The sequence below is a fragment of the Artemia sp. Qi Xiang Cuo genome, chromosome 2 (assembly GCF_049724085.1).
Source record: "Artemia sp. Qi Xiang Cuo chromosome 2, ASM4972408v1, whole genome shotgun sequence".
Taxonomy (NCBI): Eukaryota; Metazoa; Arthropoda; class Branchiopoda; order Anostraca; family Artemiidae; genus Artemia; species Artemia sp. Qi Xiang Cuo.
The window spans coordinates 32,592,944-32,606,952 of NC_142795.1; the positions used below are offsets into that span (position 1 = coordinate 32,592,944).

Here is a 14,009-nt window from a genome sequence, read left to right on the forward strand (position 1 = left end):
AAAATTTTCATTTTAATTTCACTTTTTTTTGGCTAAATGGCTTTTCTCAAAATTTTGATCTGACGGAACTTACGAATTAACTTACGCAGAGAACTTCTATATTCGTATATTTTTATTACGTATATTAAAGGGTTCGCCCCCTAGTCAATACCTCGCTCTTTACGCTAAAGTTCAAATTTTGTTCCAATTCTTTAAGAATGACCCCTTAATCACAAAGGCCGTTAATTAGAATAAATAGCTCTGATGAAAGTACAATAAAACTTTAGCGTAAAGAGCGAGGTAATGACTAGGAGGCGAACCCAATCATATACGCAATAATTTCTGTTAGTTTTAAGTTTTGATGTTGCTCCTTCCGAAAAATTGTTTTCAGTTCTTCCAACTTTCAGTTGGAAAAATTGTTTTTTAGTTTAATTTCGGATCGTTTGTTTTAATAATGCTGGGAAATCCGGCGCCCCCTTCATAGCAATGTCCCTTCCCCCACGCGAACTTTCTCCATGGAAAGATCCTCCCACGTAACCCCCAACCGCCCCCCTAACTACCAGAACAAATCCCCCCTGAAAACTTCTGTATACTTTCCAATATCCAATACTATATGTAAACATTGGGCAAATTTCATAACTTGCAGACCTTCCCCTGAAGACTGTGGGGGATTAAGTCATCCTCTAAGACATATTTATTGTACTTTTCGACTATACTGAACAAATGGCTATCTCAGGAATTTTGATCGGGTGACTTTGGGAAAAAATGAGCGTGGGATGGGGCCTAGTTGCCCTCCATTTTTTGGTCACTTAAAAAGGGCACTAGAACTTTTAATTTTCGTTCGAATGAACCCTCCCGCGATATTCTAGGACTACTGGGTCGATACGATCACCCCTTAAAAAAAAAAAAGAAACAAAACAAATAAACACGCATCCGTGACCTTTCTTCTGGCAAAAAATACAAAATTCCACATTTTTACAGATAGGAGCTTGAAACTATTATAGTAGAATTTTCTGATACGCTAAATCTGATGGTGTGTTTTTCATTAAAGTTCTATGACTTTTAGGGGTTGTTTTCCCCTTTTTCGAAAATAAGCCACATTTTAGCGTAACTTTTGATGGATAAAATTAAACTTGATGAAACTTATATATTTGAAATAAGCATAAAAATCTAATACTTTTGATGTATTTATTGGTATTAAAATTCCGTTTTTTAGAGTATCGGTTACTATTGAGCCGGGTCGCTCCTTACTTATAGTTCGTTACCCCGAACTGTTTGATTTATCTACACTGTCTAAGTTTAAAAATCATCAACATGCAAATTAATTTTTGTGTTATCGGAGTTGTGCAGATACGTGTGAATCTGATCTTTTTTAAAATATGTTGGTAAGAGGGAACTTAATCCTATCATCTTTCCTATTGAGAGGTTTAATTAGTTTTCCTAAAATGGCTAGGCACTTCCCCCATTTTCAAGAATCTTATTCATAATCTTCAGTAACATATCTCTAACTTCATAAGCACCATATTTATAAAAGCTCCTTTACAACACTTTCAGTACATGGGGCTATATTATTTTTTTATGCTTTCAGTACTGTCACTAATTCTTCCTCTCAATATAAATCTTCCTTCACATCCAAAGTGTCACAAACTTTTTCAATCTTTTCCTGTAACTCTATAATGGTTTAGCACATTCTCAAAATGTTCTGCCCATCGTTTAACTCTCTCCTTATCACTAATTGTGATGCCATGTCTATTTTTAACTGGGACGAGTCCAGATTGACTAGTCCTTCTCTGTTTATTACCATGCCAGTAAAATATTTTACCATTGTGCCAGACTGCATCTTCCAGATATTCAGCAATTTCTGTCTTCGGCCTACACTTCACACTTCCTTGATCCATATTTTAACGGTCTCTTTACTTTCTTTACATTCCTCTTATTTTCAAATGATCTTTCACTTGAATAGTTGCTGTACAAGCCCCTTCTCAGCTCTATTAAACATATACCTGTTTATTAATATTCCTTGCTGCATTTCTTACTTTCTTCCTTAACGCAATATCAGAGACTTCACATACTATTTTCCTAATATTATTCCATCCATCTTCTACATTGTCAAATATTAGACTCTCCTGTTTAGTATGAAACTGTGAAAGTTTCTCTCAGATTAATCTTGGTGTCTACCAACGTTATAACTTTCCAGAAGGTAGTTACCCTTTCTAAATTCCAGCTTCAGATTATCCCTAGACATTAATAGATGGTGATGGTGATGGTTTATTTGTCTTACTCTCTCCTTGGTGACTCAATTTTACTTGTGGAAATGCTCTTGAGGAATTATCTAAGCGAGATTTTCAGCGGGGTTGGAATTATCTGTGGGATTGTTCCGTGGTGGGGGGGGGGGTGGATTTTGTGCTGGAGAAATTCTCCTTGGGGAATTTGTCTTTAGAGATAATTTCCTCTTGGAGTATTTCCAGAAAAAAATTTCACAGAGGGAGGATTCCTGCATGATTGATAACCATCAGAAATTAAATAAAAAATACATTTTTATCAACTGGAAGTAAGGAACAACATTAAAAGTGAAAAAGAAAATAAATTATCCACTACATGAGTGGGGCTGCCCCCTCCTCAATAGCTTTTTCCGCTATGGTTTCACTTTTTGTCCGAATTCTTGAAGAACGGCTCCTCAAACACAAGAGCCATTTGATTGTGTGAAGAGCGAGGGGTTGAGGAAGGGTCAGCCCCCCTCACATACAGAACTATTTCTGTTCGTTTCAACTTTAAATGTTTTTCCTTGCTTTCAGTTAAAAACACACTTGTTTTTGTTATTTAATAACAGTAAAACTTAGCTTTTGACTGAGCTAGCAAAAGTGTCATGAGACAAGGCTTCCCAAAAGAAGGACAAGGAAACCTCAGCCTCCTACCTGTAGAAGATTAAACTGGGGAGAAGTGCAAAATCGATGACATTCGGAAAAATGATGCTTTTTGGACATACTTGCCTTTTTAAAGCCTTATAACCTTTTCTTGGAAAATTGTTTCAGTCTTCCCCTTCTCCCCCTCCCCCCCTGGTCAAAGTTTGGTGAGTACCCTTGTCCAGATCCTGAGAAATTTAGGGTTGCTGACAACATGCCTCAACTATGAGGTGTTTTTATCATTTTCATATACACTCATAGTATGTACTATATCCTTTACAATGAAATATTGATAGAATTTTTCTTTTCTGTTCGAAAGACAATAAAGCTGGATTTAGTTGGACTGATCGCCATATTTCTCCTTAATAAGGCGTATTTTGCAATAAATAACTATGCTCTCAGATAACTCTTATATTTATCTTTTAGGGTGCGCTGGTTTGGCTTAGCTGCCCAAAGAAGGTATGGCAAAAAGGGACCATTATTGAAGAGTTCAATGGAAAACAATTGGTAGTAAAAAGTGAATCTGGCAAGGTAAGTTTTGCAAGAAATAAATTTGTAATGCTAATTACATTTTTTTTGTACAATAATATGTTAATTTCAATTCTGCCCGATGTCGAGACTTCGAAAAGTCTAAATAGTTCGATTGTTTAGTTTAAGTCCATAGAGACAATTAAATGAATAAATAACTCTTGATGAAAATATTCTCAAAACTATACATCTTCATATCTAAGTGTATTTCGTGTGTTTAGCGCGGGGTGTGTGTTTCACGTCCTGACGATGATTGATATTTTTTTTTCTAATAAAAAATAATTTACATCACCACGGAGTAAGAAAAAGAGGTCTCCCATTTATCGTTAGCTTTCACGGTATCGAGATAGTTATTTCTTGCTCAAATATTTACTCCTTAAATTTACTCCTTTTTATTTTTCCTTAAAGTATTTAGGCATCAAATTTAAAAAGGAAAATAAAAAAATCGGAACTTCTGTGTTTCAAAATCATGGTCTACGCATTATTACCGAAAGATTTATGAAGAAATTTTGCTTAGTTTTTCGAAGAACCAATGTGAAGTTCTATTAAAATTCAAAGTTATTTGATTTCTTAAAAGTTTAGCATAGAAGCTAGGAGCCAGAGTGTCGGTAGGCAGCCACAAAAGATGTCTGAACCAGCGAACTCCAGCCACCACACCAGCGCTGGGCAGCCTGGTGTGACAAGAGCGACTGGGAAGTCATACGTCGCAAGCGGTCATTGCTCGCAAATTCTGTCCATAGAATTCCCTCAATTCTCCGAAGCTACGTAGATAGAAGAGTGTCGAGACGGGCAGTGGGCAGCTGTAGTTGTAGGCCAAGTTTAAGCTCCGTACAGCAGGATCAAACAGACTGAGACTCCAAGGATATTCGTTTTGGTGGCTCGTTTGATCATTGGCATCCTCCTAACATGGCTCAATTTATTGAAGACAGCAGATGCCTTGACCGCGAGCTACAACATTATGGTCAATGCAGCCGTCCTATGATATAATAGAGCCAAGGTAAGTGAAAGGGTCAACCACTTTGATTTGGTTCTCGACGACCGAGTAATTTGATTTGTCAACGCCAGACTTTGGCTGCACTACCAAGACTTTTGTCTTCTTCCAGGTAATGGATAGTCTGGTCCTAGCAGCTTCTTCTAAAAGCGCGTTGAGAGCCATGAGTAGCTGTGACTTGGAGTTGGTGACCAGCGCTATATCATCAGCTAAGTCACATTCAGTGACAACTCTATCTCTGTACCGGAGTACAAAACTCAGCTTTCTGCTTGATACTGCTTGAGTTTATTTGTGAGAAGTAGTTCCGCGCCTGGAAGATTCAGAGTTAGAATGTGTCAAGTACCAATTTTCATAGCATTCTTTTCAAGGAGGTTCAATCTTCGGGTGGTTTGGCCATCATCCTCAGGATATCCAGGGTCATGCTGGGGTCGGTATCGTAAATGGGAAGATGTATTCGAGGCTTGTTTGACGCTTTTCTTTACAAGATAACTTCCCTGCCGAAGGAAGTCCAGGGGACAGGGTGCAAGCCTGTCGCCCAACCATCCTCACGTTACCTGGACTTGAGACCGGCCACCGTAACCAGATGGTACACAGTAAGTGGGGTAAACAACAAGTTTCTTGAGGCCGTTATCCATAAAGATTGATCCTACGTCCTGCCGCAGTTGTCTTCCTATATAGGAGGTTGTTTCATGATGGTGTTTCCCTTCACCATGCAATTTAACCCATTGCTGGGAGAAGGTTTGTAGCTCAAAGGACGTATCCACACGCCGGTGGGCTCTGCTGAGTGTACATCCTAGGGGCCTTCTTCCTCCTCCACCTGTATTTATGGCCCCGGGTGAGGTTGCCCTAGTTTCTATTATGGACCCCAGGGACTAGGTCCGCCCTCGGTCCGCGCCTCCTACTCAATTGAGGTACCCAGCCTATCCGTAGGATGTTCCCCTATTCTCCACCTAGGGACGCGCTGAGTGGTTGCAACTGAGAGGGTGACTCAGTAGGTGCTCAGAAAGTAATTTATGTGCATGAGAAAAAAGAAAATTTATCTGATAAATAATTAGAGCCAGAGTCCAACTATATTCTAAAACGATAGCCTGTGATATTTTCTTGTCAAGTATGGAATTTCCGAACATGAGTCCTTTATTTATATTTATTATTTATTTATTTTTTAACCCGTCACTACAAAAAAGCAAAAAGACGGAGTACAACATAATACAAAAAAAAAGAAAAGAGAAAAAAAAAACAATACAGAACAAGCACTTAAAAGCACTACATCAACACTATTGCTACAGGAGGGACGACCAATCGCGCGACAGCCTTGCGTTAAAATTGTTGATCTGTATTCTAACTGCATGGCGTCGTTCTTTAACTTTATAATGAAGGCTAATATATGAGTTACGCGTCCACGTAGGTCATCTCAACAAATACCTTACATAACGAAAGTAGTAAGACCGAATTTGCTTAATGTCAGATTTCTGGAGCATTCTCCAGAAAGGTGCAATATATTGAATATGTGGCAGCGCAGTTGCGTTATACAACCTTGCTAAAATCATGCGATTAAAACGGAGTTTGTTTGCCACATGACGCCGAAATTCGCTTTTGCAGGTGGCTAACTATGAGCGAGCGGGTAGCTCGCACGGAAGTTCCGACAGGGAGGCCCAAATAAGTTAATGATGTCACTGGCTTAACAGTAATATCACCAAGTCTAACAGATACATCAGTCGAATCATTCCAATTAAAGAGAACAATCTCAGACTTAGCTGCGTTGAAACTAAGACCAATTTTCCGGTATTCATCATTTAACATTTTAAAATTCTCTTCGAGGCGCACAATGGTCCGACAAGGCATAAAGACGTCATCGGCATAACAAACTAGACTTAGATTCAAACCGCGAACTATGCATGAACATTCAATTTGCGATTGTGGCTCTATTATTGCATTGTTGAAAAAATCAGGTGAAACAATAGATCCCTGTCTCACTTTAAAGTCCTTTCCTGTAGTAGCACTATTTTGTCTAAGAGTTATGAAATACTCGCTATTCTAAAAGTTGTTTTAATATAAATAATTTAAAGATGATTTTATTCACATTAAATACAAATTTCGACCTTTATCTGGAAGCAGGGGTTATTCTATGGTGGGCTGTTTCCCTTAAAATTTTGTTTGAATTAAGTTTTTACTATGCTACTTACTTCCGTAAGAATTTTCTAAAACATAAGCAATAAAACTTGCAAGAAATTTAAAACAAAGTTAAATTAAGGCAAATAAACTAAATAGATTAAAATGATATTTTGTTAAGTATGGACATTAAATTGAGGTTTAATTTTCTACCTCCCTTAAACTTTCCCATAAGATTTGTGCAATTTTGTCACATAACTAAAGAGTCTGAGGAGTAGGCTATGTTGTCTTTGGTATCTTTGATACTTTGCATTTGAGAGTTTCAAATATTTTCAATAAGATAAATTGACGACATTTTTTTTTCATTTGGCAGTGTTTTTTCAAAGCGCTGTAAAAAAACTTCGGTACCCCTTAGATATACCCACTCTTTTATATATCTCAAACTAAACACGCGATGAAAAACCCGTTTTGACGGGATGATTCAACACACGGCTGTAGAGAAATACAGTGTATAGCGTGGTTTTAATTGCGTAAACGATATTTAAAGTGTTGTTTTTTTTTTTGGGGGGGGGGAGGGACCTAGGTTAGGTTAGGCTACGTATTTAGTATATGATATACTTTACACCCCCACCCCTAATGTGCAAATATATAGCCCAAATTTGTTTATAAACTATTATATATTCCTCCTTTTTTATTATATTTCATTGGTGTTAACCAAACTACCAGTAGGCTATATAAAAGAGTAGGTATATCGAAGGAATAACAAAATTCTTCAAATAAAAAATGGGGTTAACACATCATAATTGAAGCTATAGATCAGAAGTAGGATTATGTTGAATGTAGGATCAAGATAAACGATGGCAAGTGCTTGAAAAACGATGAGCAAATACATTATGTAAAATCCCTTTGGGTTGGTAACAGCCATAGCGTTATGATCAACGGATTTAATTTGAGACTTAGACTTTTTATTTGGACAAATCGCATTGAGTGACCTCACTCATTGAAATGAAATAATTTTCCTTACTTTATTTGGTACTCCTGTATTAAACATACTCTTTTAGATACTGCAATGGAAACCAGTCACGAAAAAAACTGTTTTTGATGGGTTAATTCAAGACATCGCTATAGAGTAAAGCAATGTATAGCGTGGTTTTCATTGCGTATACGATATTAAACTGTTGTTTTTTGGGGTTTTAGGGGGGGGGGGAGTTACCTAGGTTAGGGTAGGTTACGTATTTAATATATGCTATTCTTTACACACACACCCCTAATGTGCAAATATATAGCCCAAATTTGTTTCTAAACTATTCATCCTATTTTATTTTACTTCATTTAGCATTAACCAAACTAGCAGTATATAAAAGAGTACGTTTAATACAGGAGTACCCTTTATTTTTAATCTAAATGACTAAACTTGATTAAGTTTTATTTGATGATCTTATAATGGAGTAGAGTTTAATACGATAAGTGCGATCATTTTCGAAATTTTACACCGCTGGGTTGTTTGAATGTTTTTTTTTTAAGCATATTCAAGGCAATATCCTGGATTTTTTCGGGGGAAAGGATTGCAAAAAAAAACTTCAAAAAGCACCTCAAAAATTTGTTTATATTCATTTTGTTACGTTTTTACGAGCCGGACAAACATTTTTTTTTGGGGGGGGGGGGAAGGGTTAAACCCCTACCCCCTGAATACGGCCTTGAGCATATTCTTTTCAAACAGTTCGTGGTAACGAAGTTTAAATAAGAAGCAACTCGGGCCAATAGTAACCGAAGCCCTGAAAAACGGAAATTTGATTACAATTAGTACATCAAAAGAAGCGGCTTTTTATGCTGATTAAATAAAAAACAAGTTTTTTCAACTGAAATTATGGAGCAACATTAAAACTTAAAACGAACAGTAATTATTACATACACGAAGGGGGTTGCCTCCTCCTCAACACCAGGCTCTTTGCGCTATTTTTGTATTTTTGAAAGTATTTTTTTAGTATTTTTGAAAAAAGCTTCTTATTGTCCCAATTAAACCAGTCTTGTCTTCCAAGAGTCGTTCTAAGAGATCTGGGACAAATTTCAAACTATAGCTTAAAGAGCGAGGTGTTGAAGAGGGGGAAACCCCCGTTATATATGTAATAATTTTTGTTTGTTATAAATTTTAATGTTGCTCTTTATTTTCAGTTGAAAGAACTTTTTTTCTGGTCCACCTCCACGGAGAAATACCCTCCCCACGGATATATCCTCTAGACAATTCAATCCCGGTGAAAATTTACCCAGGACAATTACCCTTAACAACCCCACGCGTGAAGTTGAGACGGTAAAGAGAAAGCAAGAAATACAAAAAAAAGTTTTGTATAGGAATTCTGACAAATTCCCCCAGCGTATAATTTCCTCTGACAAGTTCACCCTCTGGAAACTTCCTTCCCTATGGAAAGTTCCCCCGTGAAAAAACCCCAGCAGAAAATTCGTCTTCCCACCCTAAAATGTATGCATGCTTGGCAATAACAAATACTATGCGTAAACAATGGGCAATTTTTATATAACTAAAAGACCTTTCCCTTGGGGCTGGGGCTGTAGGGGGTCGTGTTATATCCAAAGCCATAGTTATTGAGCCTTTCAACCATAATGAACAATAATGATGAGGGAAGGCGTCAGGACATCTACACGTCAGGACCACCACCGTCAGGACGTCGACAAAATCCGTCATAACATCGACAAAAAATCCGTCAGAACATCGACACGTCAGGACATCGACAGTCATAACATCGACAGTCACAATTGCTACCCGTCAGAACATCGACAGTCATGACATCGACTCGTCAGTTCATCGACAGTCACAATCGCTACCCGTCAGAACGTCGACAGTCATAACATCGACATGTCATAACATGAAAATTTTTTTCATAACGAAAATCTATCAGAACCACTAACCCTCAGAACGTCGACAGTCATAACATCGACACGTCATAACATCTAAAAATTTAAAACTTTAGTTTTTTGAGGGTTTAGGGGGAAAGGTACCTAGGTTAGGTTAGGTTACGTATTTAATATATGCTATGCTTTAAACACCTAAAAAAATTTTAGATGTTATGACGTGTCGATGTTATGACTGTCGACGTTCTGACGGGTAGCGATTGTGACTGCCGAAGTTATGATTGTCGATGTTCTGACGGATTTTCCTTGTCGACGAAATGAAGTTTAGTGCTTGTGACGGTTAGATGAAATGGTAGCACCTCATGAACAAAATGGCTATCTCAAAATTTTAATCGGACGAATTTGGGACGAATTGGCGTTGCCCTTCAATCTTTTTGGTCACTTGAAAAGGGCACTAGAGCTTTAATTTCCGTTCGAATGAGCCCTCTCACGATATTCTAGGACCACTGGTTTGATATGATCACCCTTGGAAAAAAAAGTAAAACCTCTACAGTAGGGTTCTCGGATACGCTGAATCTGATAGTGTATGACTGTGACTTTAGGCGTCTATGAATCTAGGGATCTATGACTTTTAGGGGATGTTTCTCCCTTTTTTTGAAAATAAGGCAAATTTTCTCAGGCTTGCAACCTTTGATAAGTAAGACTAAACTTAATGGAACTTATATATTTGAAATCAGCATAAAAATCCAATTCTTTTGATATATCTATTGGTATCGAAATTCCGGTTTTTAGAGTTTTGGGGGTTTGAAAGCGTTCTCCGTTTAATAATAGGTGTTTAATAATTTCTGTTACTCTGAAAAAGTTGGCTAAGGTAAAAAAGTACTACCAGCTACGCCAAGAGTCAATTTTAGCTTTAACTGCTGTTCCACCAAAGAGCCGGAACGTATCAGAGCTATTGTAAAGTGTATCAAAAAGTTGGAAATAGGTGGACTTTTTTCCTCAAAATTTCACATTAAAAAATATATAATATATTCTCATACTGGAGTTAACATTCTTAAAAAAATGGCACAGTCAACACCAAATTGGTGAAAAAATAAAAGACTGCTGTATAAACAGCTTTTTTTTCAAAAAAACAGTTTGTTTTATATATTAAATAAAAAAAACAAGTTTTTTAAACTGAAAGTAAGGAGCGACATTAAAACTTAAAACGAACAGAAATTATTCCGTATATGAAAGGGCTGTCCCCTCCTCAACGCCTCGCTCTTTATTCCGTATATGAAAGGGGCTGTCCCCTCCTCAACGCCTCGCTCTTTACGCTAAAGTTTGACTCTGTCTCACAATTTTTTTTTTTAAACAATAAAAAACTTTAGCGTAAAGAGCGAGGCGTTGAGGAGGGGACAGCCCCTTTCATATACGGAATAAAGAGCGAGGCGTTGAGGAGGGGACAGCCCCTTTCATATACGGAATAATTTCTGTTCGTTTTAAGCTTTAATGTCGCTCCTTACTTTCAGTTTAAAAAACTTGTTTTTTTTATTTAATTTCTGATCGTTTTTTAGTTAATGCAGCTTTTATTTGCATAAAAATTTTACTTTTCTTTTGCTAAATGAATGTCTTTACAAATTAACTTACGTAACTAACTTCTATATTCGTATATTTTTCTTCTGGCAAAAATTCAAAGTTGCAGATTTTTGCAGATATGAGCTTGAAACCTATGTAATAGGGTTTTCTGATACGCTGAATCTGACGTTGTGATTTTCATTAAAATTCTTTCACTTGTAGGGGATGTTTCCCCCTCTTTAAAAAATCGAGTAAATTTCCTCAGGCTTGTTGCCTTTGATGAGTAATACTAAACTTAATAAAATTTATATATTTAGAATCAGCATTATAAACACATTCTTTTGATACATTTATTGACATCAAAATTCCGTTTTTAAAAGTTTCGATTACTATTGAGCCGTATCGCTTGTTTTTTTATTGTTTTTTTTATTACGTATATGTTATTACGTATATGAGGGGGTTCTGCCCTTAGTCAATACCACGCTCTTTAAGTTAAAAGTTAAAAAAAAATTTGATTCACAAACACCTGAATAACAAAGGCCGTTTAATTAGAATAGATAGCTCTTTTGAAAGGACTAAAAAAAAAACTGTAGCGTAAAGAGCGAGGTATTGAGTTGGGGAGAACCCCCTCAAATACGTTATAATTTCTTTTCGTTTTAAGTTCTAATGTTCCTTCTTACATTTCAGTTTAAAAGAATTGTTTTTTTTTTTATTTAATTTCTTATAGTTTTTTAAATAATGCTTGGAAATCTGGCGCCCCCTTCTCTGAAATGTACCGTCCCCCAAAGAAACATTCTCCACGGACATATTCTCCAGAGTAACTCCCTCCTCTAGCCCCCCTCCAGAAAAAATCCTTCCTGAAAATGGTTGTATACTTCCCAATAACCAATAAATAATGCTGGCAAGTCCGGCGCCCCCTTCATGGCGATTTCCCTTCCCCCATGAAAACTTCCTTCATGAACAGATCCTCCAACATAACCCTCGGGCCCCCCGGGCCACCCACACGCAGAAAAAAAACCTCCTGAAAACTTCTGTATACTTCCGAATAACCAATACTCTATGTTAACATTGGGTAAAGTTCATATCTTTTAGCCCTCCCTCTGGGTACTTCGGGGGATTAAGTCATCCCAAAAGACATATTTATCATATTTTCGACCATGCTGAACAAAATGGCTATCTCAAAATTTTGATCGGGTGACTTTGGTAAAAAAATAAGCGTAGGAGGGGGCCTAGTTGCCCTCCATTTTTTTTTGTCACTTAAAAAGGGAACTAGAACTTTTAATTTCCGTTCCAATGAGCCCTCCCACTATTTTATCGGACCACTGGGTCTATACGATCACCCCTGGGAAAAAAAAAAAAACAAAAAAAAAACCAAATAAACACCCATCCGTGATCTTTCTTCTGGCAAAAAATGCAAAATTCCACATTTTTGTAGATAGGAGCTTGAAACCTCTACAGTAGGGTTCTCTGATACGCTGAATATGATGGTGTGATTTTCATTAAGGTTCTATAACTTTTAGGGGTCTTTCCCCCTTTTTTTGAAAATCAGCCAAATTTTCTCAGGCGCGTAACTTTTGATGGGTGGCTCTAAACTTGATGAAAGTTATATATTTGAAATCAGCATTGAAATCTGATTCTTTTGATATATCTATTGGTATCAAAAACCCGTTTTCTAGAGTTTCGGTTACCATTGAGCCGGGTCGCTCCTTACTTACAGTTCGTTACCACGAACTGTTTGATAAGAAACAGAACAAAACATCTGCTTCTTTTGTTACTTGTTTCTGATCTGTTTTAGAATGCTTTGTTTTCTGTTCTTCTTTTGAAAAAAAAAAAAAAACATTCTTACTTCACTTGTACTTTTTAGGCCAGGCATGATCTCACCCCTGTAGGAAAGGAGGCTCTTAAATTCTTGTTACAAGGACACATACCAGGAAGAGTTTAATTCGGCTACTGAGTGGCTCATTGATTAATGTTTTTTTTCTTTATCAGGAAGAGATGGAACATACCAGGACCAGTCAGATCTCTGAAGGAGAGGGGATTGAAACATGCTATAGTATGGATGCCAATACTGCCAAGTATCAGCAAATACTACAAGAAAATGAGCTACTTAGAGAAAGATTAGAGGACTTTGAAGAACATTTTTCAAATGGAAGGACTGAGAAAAATGGCTTTGTCTATTCTAGTAGCTCTGAAGGTATTTTTTTTTGGATTTCAATTATTTTAAAAATATGCTAAATTACATGGCCCACTTAAGGCTGTACCCAGAAATACAGTCTGAGGAAAGGGACTCAAAATGTAATGCTGGGGCCAGCTGGAGGGGTGACGCTAATTTTGCTGTAGTTTTCACATACATTTATATGAATCGAAAAAGTAATAGTGCATTTGATAATTCTTAATATTTGTTTGTAAATATCAAAATAGATTTGTGTATTAACAAACAACTTCACTTACTGATTGCTTTTCAAGGTTGTTTCTTTGTTTTTAGATTTCAATAACTTCCAAAAGGTACTAAGCTACAATGACTGGCCACAGCCTTAGTGATAAAACTGTCGAAAATGATATCAGACATAGAATTTCACCTTGGGGTAAAGAGGGGAAGCTTATATTCGTACGATTTTTGCCTAAATCTATACGAATGGGTCTAAAAAAAGCCTTGATTGTTAATAAACAAAGGGCCAAAAGATTCTGAAATTACCCAAATATAAATGATAAATTCTTAATTAATGATTTTTCTTTTGTAAAGTCTAAATGAACTATTTTGAATGAACGCAATAGCTTCACTTATTCTGGTAGTTTTGAAGGTATTTTTTGTAGATTTCAGTAATTTTTAAGGACTTAGATAATTTTGGGTTTTATTTCCGAAACGGCTTTCACAAACAATATACCAAAATTGCGTGTCTTGTCACTAAAAAGAAACAATTTGTCAAAAAAAAAACAAAAAAAAGCATTTGACGATAATGAAATTAGGACCAAAAAAATATAGTTTGTCCGGTTAAAAAGGAAGTTAAAAAGCATTTAAAGTTGAATTAATGATTAAAATTGGAAACGAAACAGGGTGTTAAACTTCTCTTGTGCAT

At 36.6% G+C, this 14,009-nt stretch overlaps 1 protein-coding gene across 1 annotated transcript in view; it reads left to right on the forward strand.

The window, feature by feature from the left end:
• Positions 1–14,009, forward strand: part of LOC148955155 (uncharacterized) — a 65,200-nt gene that overhangs the window by 19,880 nt on the left and 31,311 nt on the right. Inside the window, exon 2 of the mRNA XM_089106240.1 lies at positions 12,922–13,126. Within this exon, the coding sequence (XP_088962366.1) occupies positions 12,922–13,126 (205 nt within the window). The remainder of the gene's footprint in view (positions 1–12,921; positions 13,127–14,009) is intronic.